Here is a 16,060-nt window from a genome sequence, read left to right on the forward strand (position 1 = left end):
GGCAGGAATTGAGTTATTTCAACCTGTCCATCACTGTCGACAAAGATGAAAGGCTTTGATGAGTAATGATCAGAAAAAAGGTAGACAGCTAATGAATCTCTCATAATGTCAGCCACAGAAAAAACAAAAAAACACCCCCACCCACTCTAAAAAAAAAAAACCCTGTCTTTGTCGAGGTCTCTTGCACAGCCTAATGCACATCACAGTCCCTGATAGTTCACTCAGCGACACCTCCTCAGTAGGAATCCTCCAGAGACAACCTCACTGGCTGTCAGTCGGTCGGTCTGCCACTCACCGCTAACACGACAGCCCATCCCCGAGTGCCTGTGAACACTCCGCAAGCGCCGCCAATCTGACAACACAAAAAAAGCAAGAGAGTGTTTCTGAAGGTACCCTCCTGTGACGCCGGAAAGGCTCGTTTTAAGTTTTTCTGCAGAGGGAGGTGGGCATCGGAGTGAGGATGACTCACGTCTGACTCCCTGTTAGCGAGGGGGCTGTGCGATCAAATGGATCTGATTTTTTGGCGCCTTTGAATCTCGATGATGGCTGAACAGGAGCATTCGTAAGAGAAGAGCTGCATTGATAACAGCCAGCTGTTAAACCTAAAGAACATCTCTGATCTTGAATAGTGATTGATATCTTTTAGATAAGACAGACAGCCATAAATGAATACATGCATTATAATGTGACACGTTTTTTTAAATAGCTAATGCATAGACTAGGTTGCACCAACAAATATTCATTTGCTCTCAGATTAGTTCTAATCAGAGTTTAGCAAAACTAGAATTCTTGGTTTCTGTTGCACAATAAAAAACTAATCTCTATTTAGTAAGTTTAATGATGTAAACCTAAAGCTTAAAAAAAAAACAATAAGAAGAGATGCTCAACCAAATTAAATTAAATAACAAATAATTATGCTGCTCTATATTCCTGAGCAAAGCTCTGAATTGTTTACTACGAAGCTTAAAAAAAAGTTATAAAACAATGCATTGCTTGCTAGCTAGTAAAAGAAAAAGTTATATTGTTTGCTGGCTGGCTGAAGAGTTACTAAAACTTAACTTTCTTTACTATAGCTAAAAAGTTAATGAAATGTTGCATTGTTTACGAGATAGCTAAAAAGTAAAAAAAAGAAAAGCCATATTGTTAGCTTGTTAACAAAAAAGTTTTTTAAAAAGTAATATTGTTTACAAATGTTACATTTGCTAGCTAGTTAAAAAAAAAAAAAAAAAAGTTACTAGCTCTAATTTTTCCCCCTGTAAGAAAAACTTGTTCGTTGAACTACAAAGTCAACAAAAACAGAACCAGAAAGAGGAAATGCATCATAAAACTAATTTGGGTCTGTCCTTGAACTTGGATCACATATGAAACTGGAGATTTAAGTTTTGGTGCAACAGAATTTAATTTAATCTAGGTTTAGAGTAAAAACTAAACTGGAGCTTAAAGAGAGAGTTAATTTTTCTTAATGTTAAAATAGTTTTAAAGTTTTGCAGTATAAAAATGAATCCTTGTTTGTGCATCTTAAAGTTTAATTAGAGGATCATATTACTAATTATCATTTTCTCCTAGTGTGATTCAGAATTTCTGATAAGTGTCAATTAATAAGCTGCTAACGTAGAATTTGCATGACAATACATGCAATGTGATATCAATATGCCAAAATCATGCATTATTAAAGATGAACACCATTAACATAATAATAAATTAGCATAATCAAGACCACCATTTGCATGGGGGATGTTCTTGTAAACCACACAGGATCTCCACGCATCAGCAAAAGGTGAAGCCACTTCAGCTTCTGCGCGACATCTTCATCTTCAGATGGTCCAGAGCTTTGTGAAATCTCTGCTTAGTTTCAGTGGCGCTGATGGAGCTCATTGTTGTAATTCAATGGAACCTGCGTGTCCACACTGCCTGCATGTCTGACTTCTTGTTGACTCCATTGTTGCTCAAATTCCTCTCTCAAAGAAGACTTCTTAAGTTACTGTATGAAGGTCAGAAATGCTGCAAATAGCGTCTTTCAACCATGAGAACTGAGAAGCACCACTGAATTCTAGTGGTTGAAAGTTCAGTTACCATTTTATGCTACTTTATACTTTTATTTCACTTAAGTTCACAAGAAATCATTGTGGTTTTTTTTGCTCCGCTATTGGATTTTTACAAAACATATGACAGCTATGTAAAATATCATGCATTACTATTAATTCAACCATCTTAGCATCACGTGAATCAGCTGCAACACTGATGCATCACTAATAAATCAATCAGTCAATCAATACTCAAGCCATTTTTTTTCAAGTAAGTGTGTCCCATCTGTTGACTTTTTCAAGACAACACCTACATGTTTTCTCAGTTTATCATGTACACATTTAATCCAGAGGAGAAAGAAACAGTCAGTAAACTGGTAAACTAAGTCTTCCACAACTCATTACTGCTTTATTTGCTACACTGAGCTCTCGTGTTCCTCCTGCACTAACTTGTTCCCTAATTAGCCGCAGCCACACAACGAGCGCATGAAGGGGGTGGGATACACTGATGCACGAGTCCGCTCTCATCAGGAATCTCAAACTTTGTCTGCTGTTCGGTGCTGGTCAGGTAGTGTGCAGGGGGGGTTTATTAAAGCTTTTTGACTGCAAACGGCTTCCTGCTACGACCAAGAATATTGCTAATGAGAGTGAACCAAAACACTGCAGTTGCAGGCCAACAAATGATAAACAAAACACAATGAGCTGAAATACACTGTGGAACTGAGGGGAACTGCAGAAATAATTCCCTGACAGTTAATCAGTGACGTCTCTCATGTCATGTGATTAATTGTTAATATAAAAATATTGATTTTTGCAGCTTTAAGTGAATTTTACGCATTAACAAGATTTGTGCCTCTCTGCAGCACTACAGCACTTCATTTATGATGCTGTTTTCTCACACATTATCCCTTTATCAAAAAATTAATACTCATAAGTATGTTTTCATTAGTGTATAATCACCTGAAAATAAGAACTGTTGTGTTGTTGTTACCTTAAAATGTGTTGTTTGTATCTATAGAGGGCACAGGTCGTCTTCCATGGGGTCCGCCATGTTGCACCAGGGTTGCCAGGTCTGTGTGACAAAACCAGACAAATAGCAGAGTGAAACCAAAAAAAAAAAAAAAACAGCCCAACGACTGGAGAGCATGGGTACATCATATTTTTGTGTGTTTATGTGTGTGCACATGCTGAGTTTGAGTCAGTTTGGTAGGGCTTCATCCTACATCAACATTTCAAAAGTCGCCCAATTCTGCAGAAAAAAAAAGTGCAGACCTGGCAACCCTGTGTTGCTCTGCTGTGTCTACAGAAGCCCAGAATGAACAAACCTAACACTGGCTCGAGATGTGGCCTTTCACATTTTGCACAATTACTGTGTCCATCGCATTTTCTCCTGCACACTTGGAAGGGGAGGGTGCATTAGTAGATGTCTCTAAACCCTACAGCACTTGTGTTTTTTTTTCCCTACCTCTGCCAAATTGGTAATAATTTCTACTTTCTTAGACGTGTGATTGCAGTTTAGGAGTTATGAATATGTGAGTCTATTTCTCATGCTGTCGTCCTGCATGGACAGATGTCATCAACATGTGATAGAAAATAGACAATGTGATTAATTACAAATGTAATGTTAGAATCCACATTGGGATTTTTATCATTTAACCAGAAAGGTATGGGTTTTCAAGTTATATTCAAAGTGAAGCAATGTGCCCCTGATAAAACAAAGGCACTTAGCATGTGTTCTCCTAGTTAAGATTCCCTCTCAGCAGTAATACAATGTTTCTGAGTGTCTGCTGGAAAACAAGTGGAAGGTCAAGAACACGAACAATAGATGTTGATTCCAATTATGTGTAAAGCATTGAACAAGATGCGCTAATGATGGCGTTGTCGGGAGAAAAAAGGTGTTTATGTGCTACTCTCCCAAAGCCTGTGGAACAGTTTATTAGGCAAAGGCTTTATTTCCATAAAGGCTGATAAGACTTCAAATGATTCACTGAAAAACAGTCCTGGCATCAGCACAGCAAAGCGGCGTGTGTATTTATCTCTCCCGACGCTGCGAGACAATCAAGACAAAGATGATAGCACATTTTGAAATGCAGCACAGAGGCATAATGAGATTGCAGCTACTTCAGGAACAAAACCAGACAAAATGCTTTTTTTTCATAAATGGCTCCTTGTTTTATTCACTCACACCAAAAAAAGGCCATCGTTTTCAATTAATGAAGCAGGGAATTGAGTCCGAGGTCCTGCGGGATATGGATTAACCATGATGGCTGGAGGGCCCAATCTCACACTGAGTCTGCGCTGCGGTCTGCATGGAGGAATTTCTCATTCAAGGCCTCGACCAGCAGCCCCCCCCTCCTCACCGCCACCACCACCTCCCCCACCACCACCACCTCCTACCACCAACTCATCCATCCATTCCTCATCCTAAGGTGAGTTGCTTCAGTGCAGACCGCTATTAGTGGTGGGGGGAGATAAACCTGTAAGTGTTGCTCCCAATTAGTGCATCAGTGACCGCTCTGTGCCTCCTCCTCCACGGCGAGGCCTGCGAGGAGGGGAGGGAGGAATGGAGGGGAGGGGAGGAGGGGCGGCAGCGAGTGAAAGATTGGAGGAAGGATGACAGGAAAGGAGAGAATGGCACGAAGACGATGGCTTTGGAAAGGAATAAAAGAAAGGGAGCGGGTTCTAGCTAGATAAAGAGAGGACAAGAGATGAAACGAGAGTGGTATGGAGGGAGGCGGGGGGAGAGAAAAGTGACTAAAAAATGGCTTAAGCATTCATTTTGAGTGGCGAGACAGGTCCTATTAACATTTAACAGCGTTTGCGCAACTTGGTGTGGAGGTTAGGATGCAAATGAGGAGGAATTAAAACTGGCCAGAGGTTTGTCATTGATGGATTGCAGTCTGGCGGTACTCACCACTTCCTAGTGTCCATCACAGACGATTACTGTATAATTAAACCTTATTTCTGGACTCTCCGACGCATAATTACTTGTGTGGGAATGTAACCATCATCTAAAAGCTCCAGCAAAATGCTTTAGCATTTAGTCTGGCAGGCTGCAGTCATTTCACAGACCAGTGACAGATAGAGCCATCTGATGATCGGCAAAAGAACAGTCACTTTTAATAAGAGGTGGGGAAAAAAATATTAGGCGACAGTGTGCTGATTATAGGAAAATTAGGCTTTCAAGTGGTAAAGTCCTTTGTGTTATTTGCATAATTTATTCCTTCTTTACCCCCCTGTTCAACCACCTCTGGTTTTTTTTTTTTTGCGAGCTGTGGGCAATTTCCTCTCATATTTGAATGGATTGCACATTTAAGACTACTTAAGGAAAATGATCACTTAGCATATTTTAATTGTCGTGCAAAGAGTGAGCAAAAGGTGCGAGGCAAAGCTTATGGAACGAGGACCCTTTAAAGTGAAGAGGACACAGTGGTGTTGTGGTGGATAACCTCAGGGTTGCACACACACACACACACACACACACACACACACACAGTCCTCATCACCAGAGATGGGAAGTAACTAAGTACAAATACCTCTTTACTGTACTTAGTTGAGGTTTTCACTTTTACTCACTACATTTTAACACAAATGTCTGTCCTTTTTACTCCTTACTTTCATGCATTTAAGGGGAATTATTGATTATTTTTATTTTGCATCATTGCACACCACCTTCCAGACCGATTTCAATCTAAATGGATTGAACAATAACACACACAAAAAAAAAGATTTTGTGCTGTATTCATCGGTGCATGTCACACACAACAGACATATGACATAAAAGATGTAACAAGTCAAAAACAACATAACAAGATGTAACAAGATGGGACAAAATATAAAAGATGTAGCAAACATAAGACGAGAAAAGAGATGCAAAATGACCAAAAAGATGTAAAAAGCCCAAAAAAAAAAATGTGAAGTCAAAAATGGCATGACAAGGCGAAAAAGACGTAAAAAGACAAAGAAGAACGTAAAAGATGAAACGAGATGAAAACGAGTAAAAGATGCAACAAGACAAAACGAAAAAGGTGAGGTTCAGTTAGCTTTGCACAGAAAGGATCAGGAGAAATATCCTTCAGAGGGTGAATTTTTACTTGAAGTTGAATCAGTACTTCTACTTTAACCAGTCTCTTTGTTGCACAAGTATCTTTACTTCTGAGACCGTGTGTACTTTCGCTACCTCTGCCCATCACACACACTCATGTAAACCCTCACAATAAAACTAAAAAGATTTTCCTCAAAAGTCTGGCTGCCGCCACCTGATTTGGATAAAAACTCCAGGTCAGTTTCATGATGATATTTCCTGTATCACTCCCCCCGCTGAGCCGAGCCAAGACCAACTGCAGCTCTGTGAATACGGGTTATTTACAGACCAGCTTGCTGCTACAGTATTTATGAAGCTTAGAGTGAAAAAAAGGTGAGCAAAAATAATCAAGTCTCTTCTTCTAGGCTCTAAAATCTGGAAGAAAAACACCATATTTACAAGCTTTATATATATATATATCTAATGGACAAAAAAAGCTTGTGTCATAAATTATTTCTGATCATGGCTATAGCATGTTTCAAAGTGGGAAAATAAAGAAAACAGCAGCCCTCGCTGCACTCTAACCTCTTGTGAAGCGTTTGAGTTTTCGCAGATAATTATAGAGGCTATACAGCAGCTTCCCACACCTCAGCAGCAGCTATATAATGATACCTTGGAAATGTAGTGGGCAAATGCACATCATTTTCATTAAGAGTACTCACGTAACTAAAATTCTTTGCGATGGGGAAAGATAATTAATGCTTTAATGTTTTGGTCTTGCCACTCTTACCACAGCAAGAGAAATGAATTGTTACATTTTAATGAGAGAAGCGACAGCGCCGGCTTCCCGCGCAACACGGATGATTTTATAATTGCACACAAGGGTGACTAACTCAAGGCTCATTAAGGCGATTTTTCAGCTGGGCTATTTTTTGGCAGGACAATACATATATTTTTCCATTCTACTGATAAATAAATTCTGTTATTAATCTTTTCAGAGCCTTAATGTGACCGGTGACATAAAAAACACAAGATGTACAAGATATAATCTCCCAAGAAAATGTCTTTAATGAATCGTTTGTTGCTGCTTGTACCTAAGATTACATGAAAATACATTTAAGTTGACTGCAAGTATGGCAACATATTCACACATATAAACAAGTGGTGCATTTTTGTATTGTATGTATAGGTATGTACAACAGAAACACGTTACACTCTGGTTTAAAGTTGTGCAAGTGTGTTATATATACTAACAATTTATAAAATTCAACACACTAAATAAAAAAAAGAAGAGTGTGCCCACGTATATACACATTCACACGCGCACAACCACAGTAGTTCACAAAAGATTAAAGCAAATGTATTGGATTATACATTTCCAGGTCGCCTAGAGGTCGACCCCAACTGTTCCTTCCTCACAAATCGCTTGTGAGTGTGTTTTTGACGTCAGTGTTTTCGGGTGTGTGTGTGTGTTTTTGCCTATAGCTCGGATCTGACACACAGTGACAGAGACGCACGCACACACACACACACACACACTAGGCTATGCTGCAGCCTGCGGTTGCACCATCAGCTAAATGTTTTAAGTACAGTCATCTGAGGTAGACTGCGCAAAACTTCATGGTGTTATTCTCCCCACCTCTTCTTCTTTTTTTTTTTTTTTTTTTTTTTTTAAAGGGATAGTTCAGATTATTTAGAGCAGGGTTGTATGAGGTAGTTATCAATAATCAGTGTACTAGCTACAGTAGATGGCGGTCGGTTTGGAGAAGCAGACAGGCGTACCTGTGTAGGAAGCTAAGCAATGCAGTGTCTTCTCTGACAGGAAACCGCCATTATATAAGTCAAATGTCACTTTCTCCAAACCAGCCAAACTTCATAGACGAAATCAGTCATTTTACCTCACAGAACACGGGGGTTACTGGTCTACCGCTGCCTCAGTCGCTTAGTTTGTGTTACTGTGCGACTTCCGTGTTTTAAAAGGTTAGTTCTGATTCACTGAAGTCACACAATAACAAAAGCAAACTAACAGTCATACATAAAATGACTGATTTTGTCTATGGAGTTTGGTTGGTTTGGGAGGAGGGTTGCAAATTTTGTGCATTTTCCTTAACCAACAGTTCTTAACACAAAAAACTGATTAATTATTAACAATTAATAACAAAAAAAAACCACACACACTTTGTGTTGTTTTTTTTCCTCATTTTTATTTTTCCCTCTTTTTTAATTTTAAGTTAAGTTTCCTTATTCAACAAATGGCTCTGCCAGACATAACAAAGTCAAATGAGCTGAAATTACTGCCATCTAGACTGTCAATTAATTATTGATTAGTACATTTTAATTGATTAATGATTAATTATTAACATCCATAGTTTGGAGAGAGTCATATTTGGCTTACATAACAGCAGTTTCCTGTCAGAAAAGGCTATCAGAGGGGAAGGTAAAGTGGTGAAAATATTCTAAAGATAATGTAGACGATAACTAATAATGTCTTTTTTTTTTTAGTGGACCTTTTTTAAGTGGCTAAACAACCTTTTGCCTCTGACCCTGTCCACAGCAGTACATCTTCTCCAAACTGGGGTCTCACCAGCTGGCATCTACTGCAGGTAATACACTGACTGTAGGTACCTCATACAACCCTATCTCAAATAATCTGAACTATCCCTTTAATTTTTCAATGCATTTTTCACAAATGTCTGACATTTGGAAAGACGTAAATCAAATACCACGTGTGTTTTTGTAGCCATGAGGTAGAAATGCTTTAAAGAAGAACTTTTAGCGTCCATTTAAAGAAAGATTTCCCAAGAATAAAAAGAAAAGAAGAAAAAAAAAAAAAAGCTAGATTTAAACACCATGTAGAAAAAGGTCAAGACACAAAAAGAAGGACCACAAAACACGTAACAAACAAGCGTAGCATTGACCGGTGTGTTTCAAGTCGTTTGTTCGTCGGCTGTGTGGAGAGAGGACGCCTGTGCTGTTGATGTGTGCTCTGAAGTGCATTAGTAGGTTTTTCTGTCTAAAGGGACTCTCTCTCCAGAGGATTTGCTGACAGAAGGAATTCTGGTACAGATTGTTTTGAGGGTGGTTTTCTGACGGACCACTCTGCTTTCCCCTTGTGCTGCCGCCACACTGCCTGGCTGTCTTTCCTTTCCATCAATTTTGCTGACGCTCAGCAGAACTTTTTCCCCCCACATCAGGTGCTGCACTAGACCAGAGATAGCAACACGGAGCGGGCCTGCACATACAGTACGAAGCTCCTACTTCAACACTGATATTATAAAAAATAAAAAAAAATAAAAATAAAAAAGCAGGATGTACAATAAAAGCGTGAGATAAATGAAATCTCCTTTAGGATAAATATCAGACAGACGAAAACAAAACAAATCAAGCGCTGCCAGTGGCGTTGATACATTTCAAAACAATATCACACACAAAAATGCTTTAGTGCACATACATTAAACTATCTTAAGCACTCCCATGTCACGACGGCAGAGCTAAAGGACAGCGTCTCACACAGTGACAAGGAGGAGACAAAAATACATTCCAATGCAATACAATGGGCGACAGATAACCGTCAGGTATGAAGGACTTTAAGACTAGTGCCAAAACTTCCTCACTCACGTTACAAAGCTTTTCAGTCAACAGAAGGATGTATCCAAATGCATTTAGATTACGTGCTCCGTGCCATCTGTGTAAATATAGTGAGAAATAAAACTGACGATACAATTACAGATGAGAAATAATGGGTTTGAATTGGATTAGTTAGTCTGGGGCGGTCATTTTGGATCATTAAAATCAATTTTTCTGAGTCTAACTTGATTAAAATAGAGTCCTGCTAAAAGTGTATATGCCTGCTGGTTGGACAATATCATGGCCACTATAATAATAATACTAATTGCATTACAGCGATGTCAATCAATCAGAATTGCTATCATCAAATGACCTCTGACCTCTGGCAAAAACAGCAATTTACTCCTGATTTTCTGCTTTCCATGCTAAATTATAGACATGTATGTGCTGGATGAATGACCTTGCCTAATTTAAATTATAGGAGTAGTATCCCATTCTACAGCTAATCCAGTTCAAATACAGCGAAACAGTGTGAGCGACAAGGCAACTTTGCAAAATCCACATTTCCATATCTAAGTTGTGATCAAATCCGACTTATAAACTAGGACGACGTGTGGAAATAGCTCCCTTGATCCTGGTTTACTGTTATTAAAAACTGATTCTCCATCTTGAGCAACAACATATAATTTGAGACCGACACAAAGAGATAGAATAAATTGTCTTTGATACGACTGTGATTTAAAGAATAGCTCAACATTTTGGGAAATATACTTATTTACTTGATACCACTCTCATATCTGTCTGTACAATACCAGGCTACAGCCAGCAGCCTAACGGCACATAAAACCTCAAATTGTTGTTTTTTTTATACTTCGGTTTTCAACCAAGGATCAACCAAACAAAATACAAAACAGATTTTTACCCCCTGACATCTGACAACACTTGATCTAACTCATCGTGAGAAAGCGAATAAGGTTGAGTTGCACCAACAAGGACTGATTTTAATCATGACTGAACTTCAAATTATGCATTAGCATTTTGTTAAGGAACACTGACAGCACTCAAATTTGTTAATTTATTTATTTTGAATTAGGTAAGCAAGGATCTCCATATTGATTACATGAACTTGAATTTACTAAACAGAGACTAGTTTTTATTTGTGCAAAATAAATGTGGATTTACTCATTTTAAACCTAGTTTTTGCTAAACTCTGTTTAGGACTAATTTTTTGTTGTTGCAACCCAGTCTAAGAGCCAATGTTTCTCCCAAAATGTCAAACAATTCCTTTAAATTTTTTGGAGGTGTTTTTAGCATCAAGTCCGTCTACATCTGAGAAAATATGATAAAATGAGCCGATATTTTGCGCAGAAGTTTAGCTGACAAACTGATGGAGCCTCCATGCAGCCTAACCATATAGCCTAGCTCACACAATATAAACAATGTTGATTATGGTTGTTTTAATAAATATACAACTCCCACCACCCCAACACCTGCCCGCCTCTTAAAGCCCCCGAATAACAAAGCCGGGCAACACAGTTTGAAATTTTTATACGAACGATGGAAAAAAAAACAACTTCGGGATTGGTCAAGTAGAAACAGGCAACTAAAGCACCTGCTGTGAGGAAAAAAAAAAAGAAATGTTTTTACTCTCACTATTGATTATGTTCCATCATCCAGAACATATCTAGTACATTCATTGTCACCTCTTTGCTATTTATCCTAGCCAGCTGAGGTACACCTAACACTGCTTCGCTAAACTGCCAAACCCCCCTCGGATTCTCCCATCGGATTTTAGTGCTTTTCGTCAAAATATCTTGAGGTACTGTACAATTCACAAACGCTTTCCTGAGTTTTGTTTGTTACGTTTGTTTGTTTTGCAGACACAGGATCAGAAGAGATGAGTGTGAGTCAGGGCCCAGACTACTGCCGCCCTGATGGATTACTGCTCATAGCAAGACAATAAAGAATGATTGACCACCACCGACTGTCAATCTCTTGTTTTTCAGACTCGCTGCTGAAGTTTTAAAGCTCTTAATAATCATCAGCTCATGCCATGAATGTAGATTGTGAGGCAAAGGAACAAAGAAAGAAAATCAGAAAGCACCACTTCAGGCACTTGGATAGCCAACTAAATCTCAAGAACAAGAACATAAAGATATATACACAGACACTGGGGCGTCTCTTCTGAAGCCAACTTGCTTGCAATGTGTAAACAATGCCTGGCTTTCTGGAGTGTCAAGCATTCAAATTAAAACTCTTGCTCATTAACTGCAAAACTGCCAGTTGTCTCATCAAACCAGGTCTCTCAGTGCGTCTAAACCCTGCTTGTGAGAACTCAGTGGGCTCGTGTTGGCCTTCTGTGTGCCTTTCCCTCCAGCACAATGCTTCTGCCCTGAGGGGAGGAATTGTGGATGCCTCTTTTTCTCAAGGGCGGAATCTATCTTTTCACTGGCTGCAGCCGAACATTTTGTTCCACTCAGTGTACGTGTCAATCTCTTTCTGCGATATACTGGCTTGGAATTTACAAAAGACACTCTCAAAGTCCTGGTAGGTGAGGGGCCTGACCTGTCCCCTGGGCATCATACCCGACATGTCCATGCCCTGTGCGGAGACGTGCAACAGACCGACGAGGGCCTCCTGGCAGAGTCTGGCCAGGTCCAGTCCGGAGAAGCCCTCGGTACGCTGGACCAGCAGCGCCAGCTCCTCCTCGCTCAGGCAGTATTTGTGCTGAGATTGAGCCAGGAGCTGGTTCACGATCTGGTGTCGGGCCGTGCTGTCCGGCAGGGGCACGAGGACCCTCCGGGCAAAGTACCTGCGCAGCCCTTCGTCCATGTCCTGGGGTCTGCTTGTGGAGCAAACCACCAACACTTGGTTGCCTCCGTCCTCGCCCGAGCCCATGAGAAGCGAGTCCAGCTGGGCGAGCAGCTCCCCCTTCAGCCGGTTGATGGGACTTTCTTCGCTGAGGTGGGCTGACAGCAGCATGTCCACCTCGCTAATGAACAGTACTGAGGGCTGCCGGCAGCGCGCCACAAGGAAGGACGCTCGGATTATTTTTTCTCCGTCTGCCAGCCACTTGGTGGCCAACGTGGAGCCGCTGAGCTGGAGGAACGGTGCGCCCAGCTGGCTGGCCAGGCAGCGACCCAGCAACGTCCTGCCGCTGCCCCTGGGGCCAAACAGCAACACGCAACGCGGGGCGGGTCCCAAACTGCTGAACATGTCCGGGCGCAGAATGGGCCACAGGACCTCCTCCTTCAGGGTCGCCTTGGCCAGTTCTAGTCCCGCAATGTCGCTCCAATCTACGGGGGGCCCCTGCTGAACGATTTCAGAGGTAACCATGTCGAGGAGGTGAGGGTCACTGGTTTTTAGCTGCTCTTCAGCAGGCCGGGAGGATGAAGTGGACGAGGAGGAGGTAGGCCCAGGCGCTGAGTGCGATAGGTGGAGACGGTGATCGTCAGCACCTTGCTCGCTTAGGGACGGGGAGGTGAAGCTGACGTGGGAATCTGCCGAGCGGGAACCCCCCAGGGTGGAGGAGACGTAGGTGGGTGGAGTGAGTGGCCCACCTGTCGCCTGGCTGCTGTACTTCCGCTGCTGCTGCTCAGAGGACATCGTGGACTGCTTCTGAGGATTAAACGGTAAAGACGACTTCTCAGCACTTCTGTCAAACCCGCCACCACCAGTGGCGCTGTTGGAGCCTCCGTTTGCACTGCTGCTGTCTGCTATCCTGTACATGGGGCTCTCGGCGGAGCTCCGAGTCTGGCCGTAGCCGAAGTTTCCATAAGTGGAGTCTATCTCTCCTTGGCCTGTCATGTAGAAGGCTTTCCTCTTCAGCGAGTTGGAGGAGCTACTGTTGAGAGGGGTGGGGGCGATTGGGGTCAGGTTGTGGCTCTGGTATGGGTATCCAGGTAAAGTCGAGGAGGGGGGAAGGGGCGTAGGTGCTGCGATGCCTGAGGGGAGGTACGAGGAAGGCGGGGGTGCCCCCCCAGGGCTGTAACCTGGCCCGACTGAGCTCTGCGCTGGGTAGCCTGCTGGGGGGTAATTATAACTAGACAAGTTGGGGGAGCCTCCGTTGTAAGCTGGGACTAAAGTGGGGTGGGAGGGCGGAGGAGGGGGTGGCTGGAGGAGCCCAGAGCTGTGCAGTGGGGAGGGGAGAGCAGGGGCGGGGGCAGACTGGGAGCTGTAACTACTGTGCAGGTAGGAGCTGCTGTACGCAGGGCCGTATTCCTGAGAGGGCATGGAGGAGGAGTGGAGGGCGGTGGCGGTGTGGCTCCCACAGCTGCTGCTGGAGTAGCTGGGCTCGCTCAGGGTGCTGGAGGCCAGGCCCGGGGAGCTGCACATGCCAGACACCACCTCTGAAGCCGCCGCCACCCCTCCCTTCCTGACTGAAACCCCCTCTGGGATGCAGCTCATGGGATAGACACCATCCTGCCACGGCTCTGATTCACCTTTCCGGCCGTTCATCACACCCGGGACTCCAGGGGCCTCGGAATAAGAGCCCGGCATCTCCAGTATGCCGGAGTACTTCTCGGCATACTTCTTGAGGAGGTTGGAGGCGGTGAGGGCGGAGATGTCGTCATTGGCCCACGCATACTGGTAGGTGGCCGAGCGCTGCAGGTGGCCAGGCACCGCCCTGTAGGCCTCGGCCTTGTGGGCTGGCGAACGTGTAGTGGAGGAGATGTCGAAGTGCTGTTCGGCCCACTGGCTGTGCTCGGGGGTCCACTGCATCTTTAAGCCTGAGAGAGATGGAGACAGAGACAACGCGTGTGAGCACTAAATCATTTTAGCAATAATTAAAATGACAACACCTTCAAATTGCCTGGGACGGAAGGTGGTCAATTAAAAAGGTGATATTCATCTGGAGCAACCTGTTCCCTGAAGGGACCCCTTTTCTATCATTGAGGAAGCTGACGACCTCGACTAAGTGATACATATTTCATATTATATTGAATGCATAACAATAACAGTACAGGACAAACGGTCAATTAACCCAAACAGTGAATGAAATAACTGCAGCATGTGATCTGGATATATTTTTAGCAGATTATTTCCTCTGAATATTGCATCACAGATGAGTTTTCCTAATATTTTTCGGAGCTTTTGATAAAGTTCTGCCTGTAGTACTTTTTTATTTTTTTTAGCAGTCATACATACTTAATAGGCTTCTCTTTTTTTTGACAAATTCACAGCTTTCCTCTACTTGATGCTGGGTCATTGTTTTCTTAGCACTTTGTCTGTTTAAACTGCATATTTTTTCTAATGCAGGCTAATTCATGTTTAATACACAAACATACAATTTGCTTACCACAATAATAATAATAATAATGATCTGAATTTTACAAAAAGCAATTTAATTTAGCATTCTTCCCAGAAATGAATGAAGTGCAGACAAATAGCCCTACTGTATCTTTAAAAAAAAATGGCCTTGCAACCAACTATGAGGCTCTGGCGACCCCTAGTAGGGGTCAAGACCCCCATGTTGGGAACCTGGAGGCTTCTTTTGTGTAGTATGTTTATTTTTATTTATTCACTTTTTCCTGGTTTTGCGTCTAACTACATGAGATGTTAATTTCTACAGATCATAAAGAGGGCAGGAGGAATGTGTGTCTGCAGGTATAGCGCAGCGGTAAAGGGGGATTGTGGGATGGCTGGTTACGGCAGCCTAATGCACCCTGGCCAGACCAATAAGACAGAGGCATTGAGGGTCACTCTATAATCCCCGGCTCATCTGAGGTGGCTGGAGATGGGTTTGAAAATGCGCCTCGCCGAGTGCCACAAAGCAACACACACACACACATACACACACACACACACACACACATCCACCCCCCTCTGCTCATGGTGCTTTCATCGAACACACACACACACACACACACACACACACGCTCAGACACATAGGCGTTTAAAAAAAAAACTATCTCTGCCTGCACTCAGGCGTGCTGACGTGCACACGCGCACACACAAACGCTCACATCCACTGACCCAGACGGACAAACACAGGCACGCACACAGCAGCTGTAGCGAGCAATGAATTACAACACATTGTGTCTCAAGCTTAGTTCCTGTCTGCACAGCTCCACCTTGACCTCTCTTCTCCACCGTTCTCTTTACCTTTCTGTCTGCCTCTCTTCTTTATGCCTCCCTGCCGCCTTGTCTTTCCTCTCACTCTCTCCTCTTTGCTTTTCTCTGTCGTCCATTTTCCACCTCCCCTCCTGCTAGATCCTCCTTTATTCCTCTTCACCTCCTTTTATTCTGACTCCATCTCTTTCGATATATATCTCTCCTTTTCATTCCCTCTCTGCTCTTTCTTCACGGCCACCCCTCCTCTTATTTACTCCCTCTGCGCTTTGCTTGCTTCGCCTCTTCCTCCTCCCCTCCCTCCCTCCTTGCTCCATCTCATCTCAGACACACTCACCTGGCTCTCCCCTTTATTGCCTCAGGAGGCTGGAGA

General features: G+C 42.7%; 1 protein-coding gene across 1 annotated transcript in view; it reads right to left on the minus strand.

The window, feature by feature from the left end:
- Positions 1-10,846: 10,846 nt before the first annotated feature.
- The window catches only part of LOC146304732 (fidgetin-like), a 40,015-nt gene continuing 34,801 nt past the window's right edge, over positions 10,847-16,060 (minus strand). Inside the window, exon 3 of the mRNA XM_084713974.1 lies at positions 10,847-14,345. Within this exon, the coding sequence (XP_084570100.1) occupies positions 12,061-14,345 (2,285 nt within the window). The 3' untranslated portion in view covers positions 10,847-12,060. The remainder of the gene's footprint in view (positions 14,346-16,060) is intronic.

Source organism: Lutjanus erythropterus, chromosome 24 (assembly GCF_056507025.1).
Source record: "Lutjanus erythropterus isolate fLutEry1 chromosome 24, fLutEry1.hap2, whole genome shotgun sequence".
Classification (NCBI taxonomy): domain Eukaryota; kingdom Metazoa; phylum Chordata; class Actinopteri; order Lutjaniformes; family Lutjanidae; genus Lutjanus; species Lutjanus erythropterus.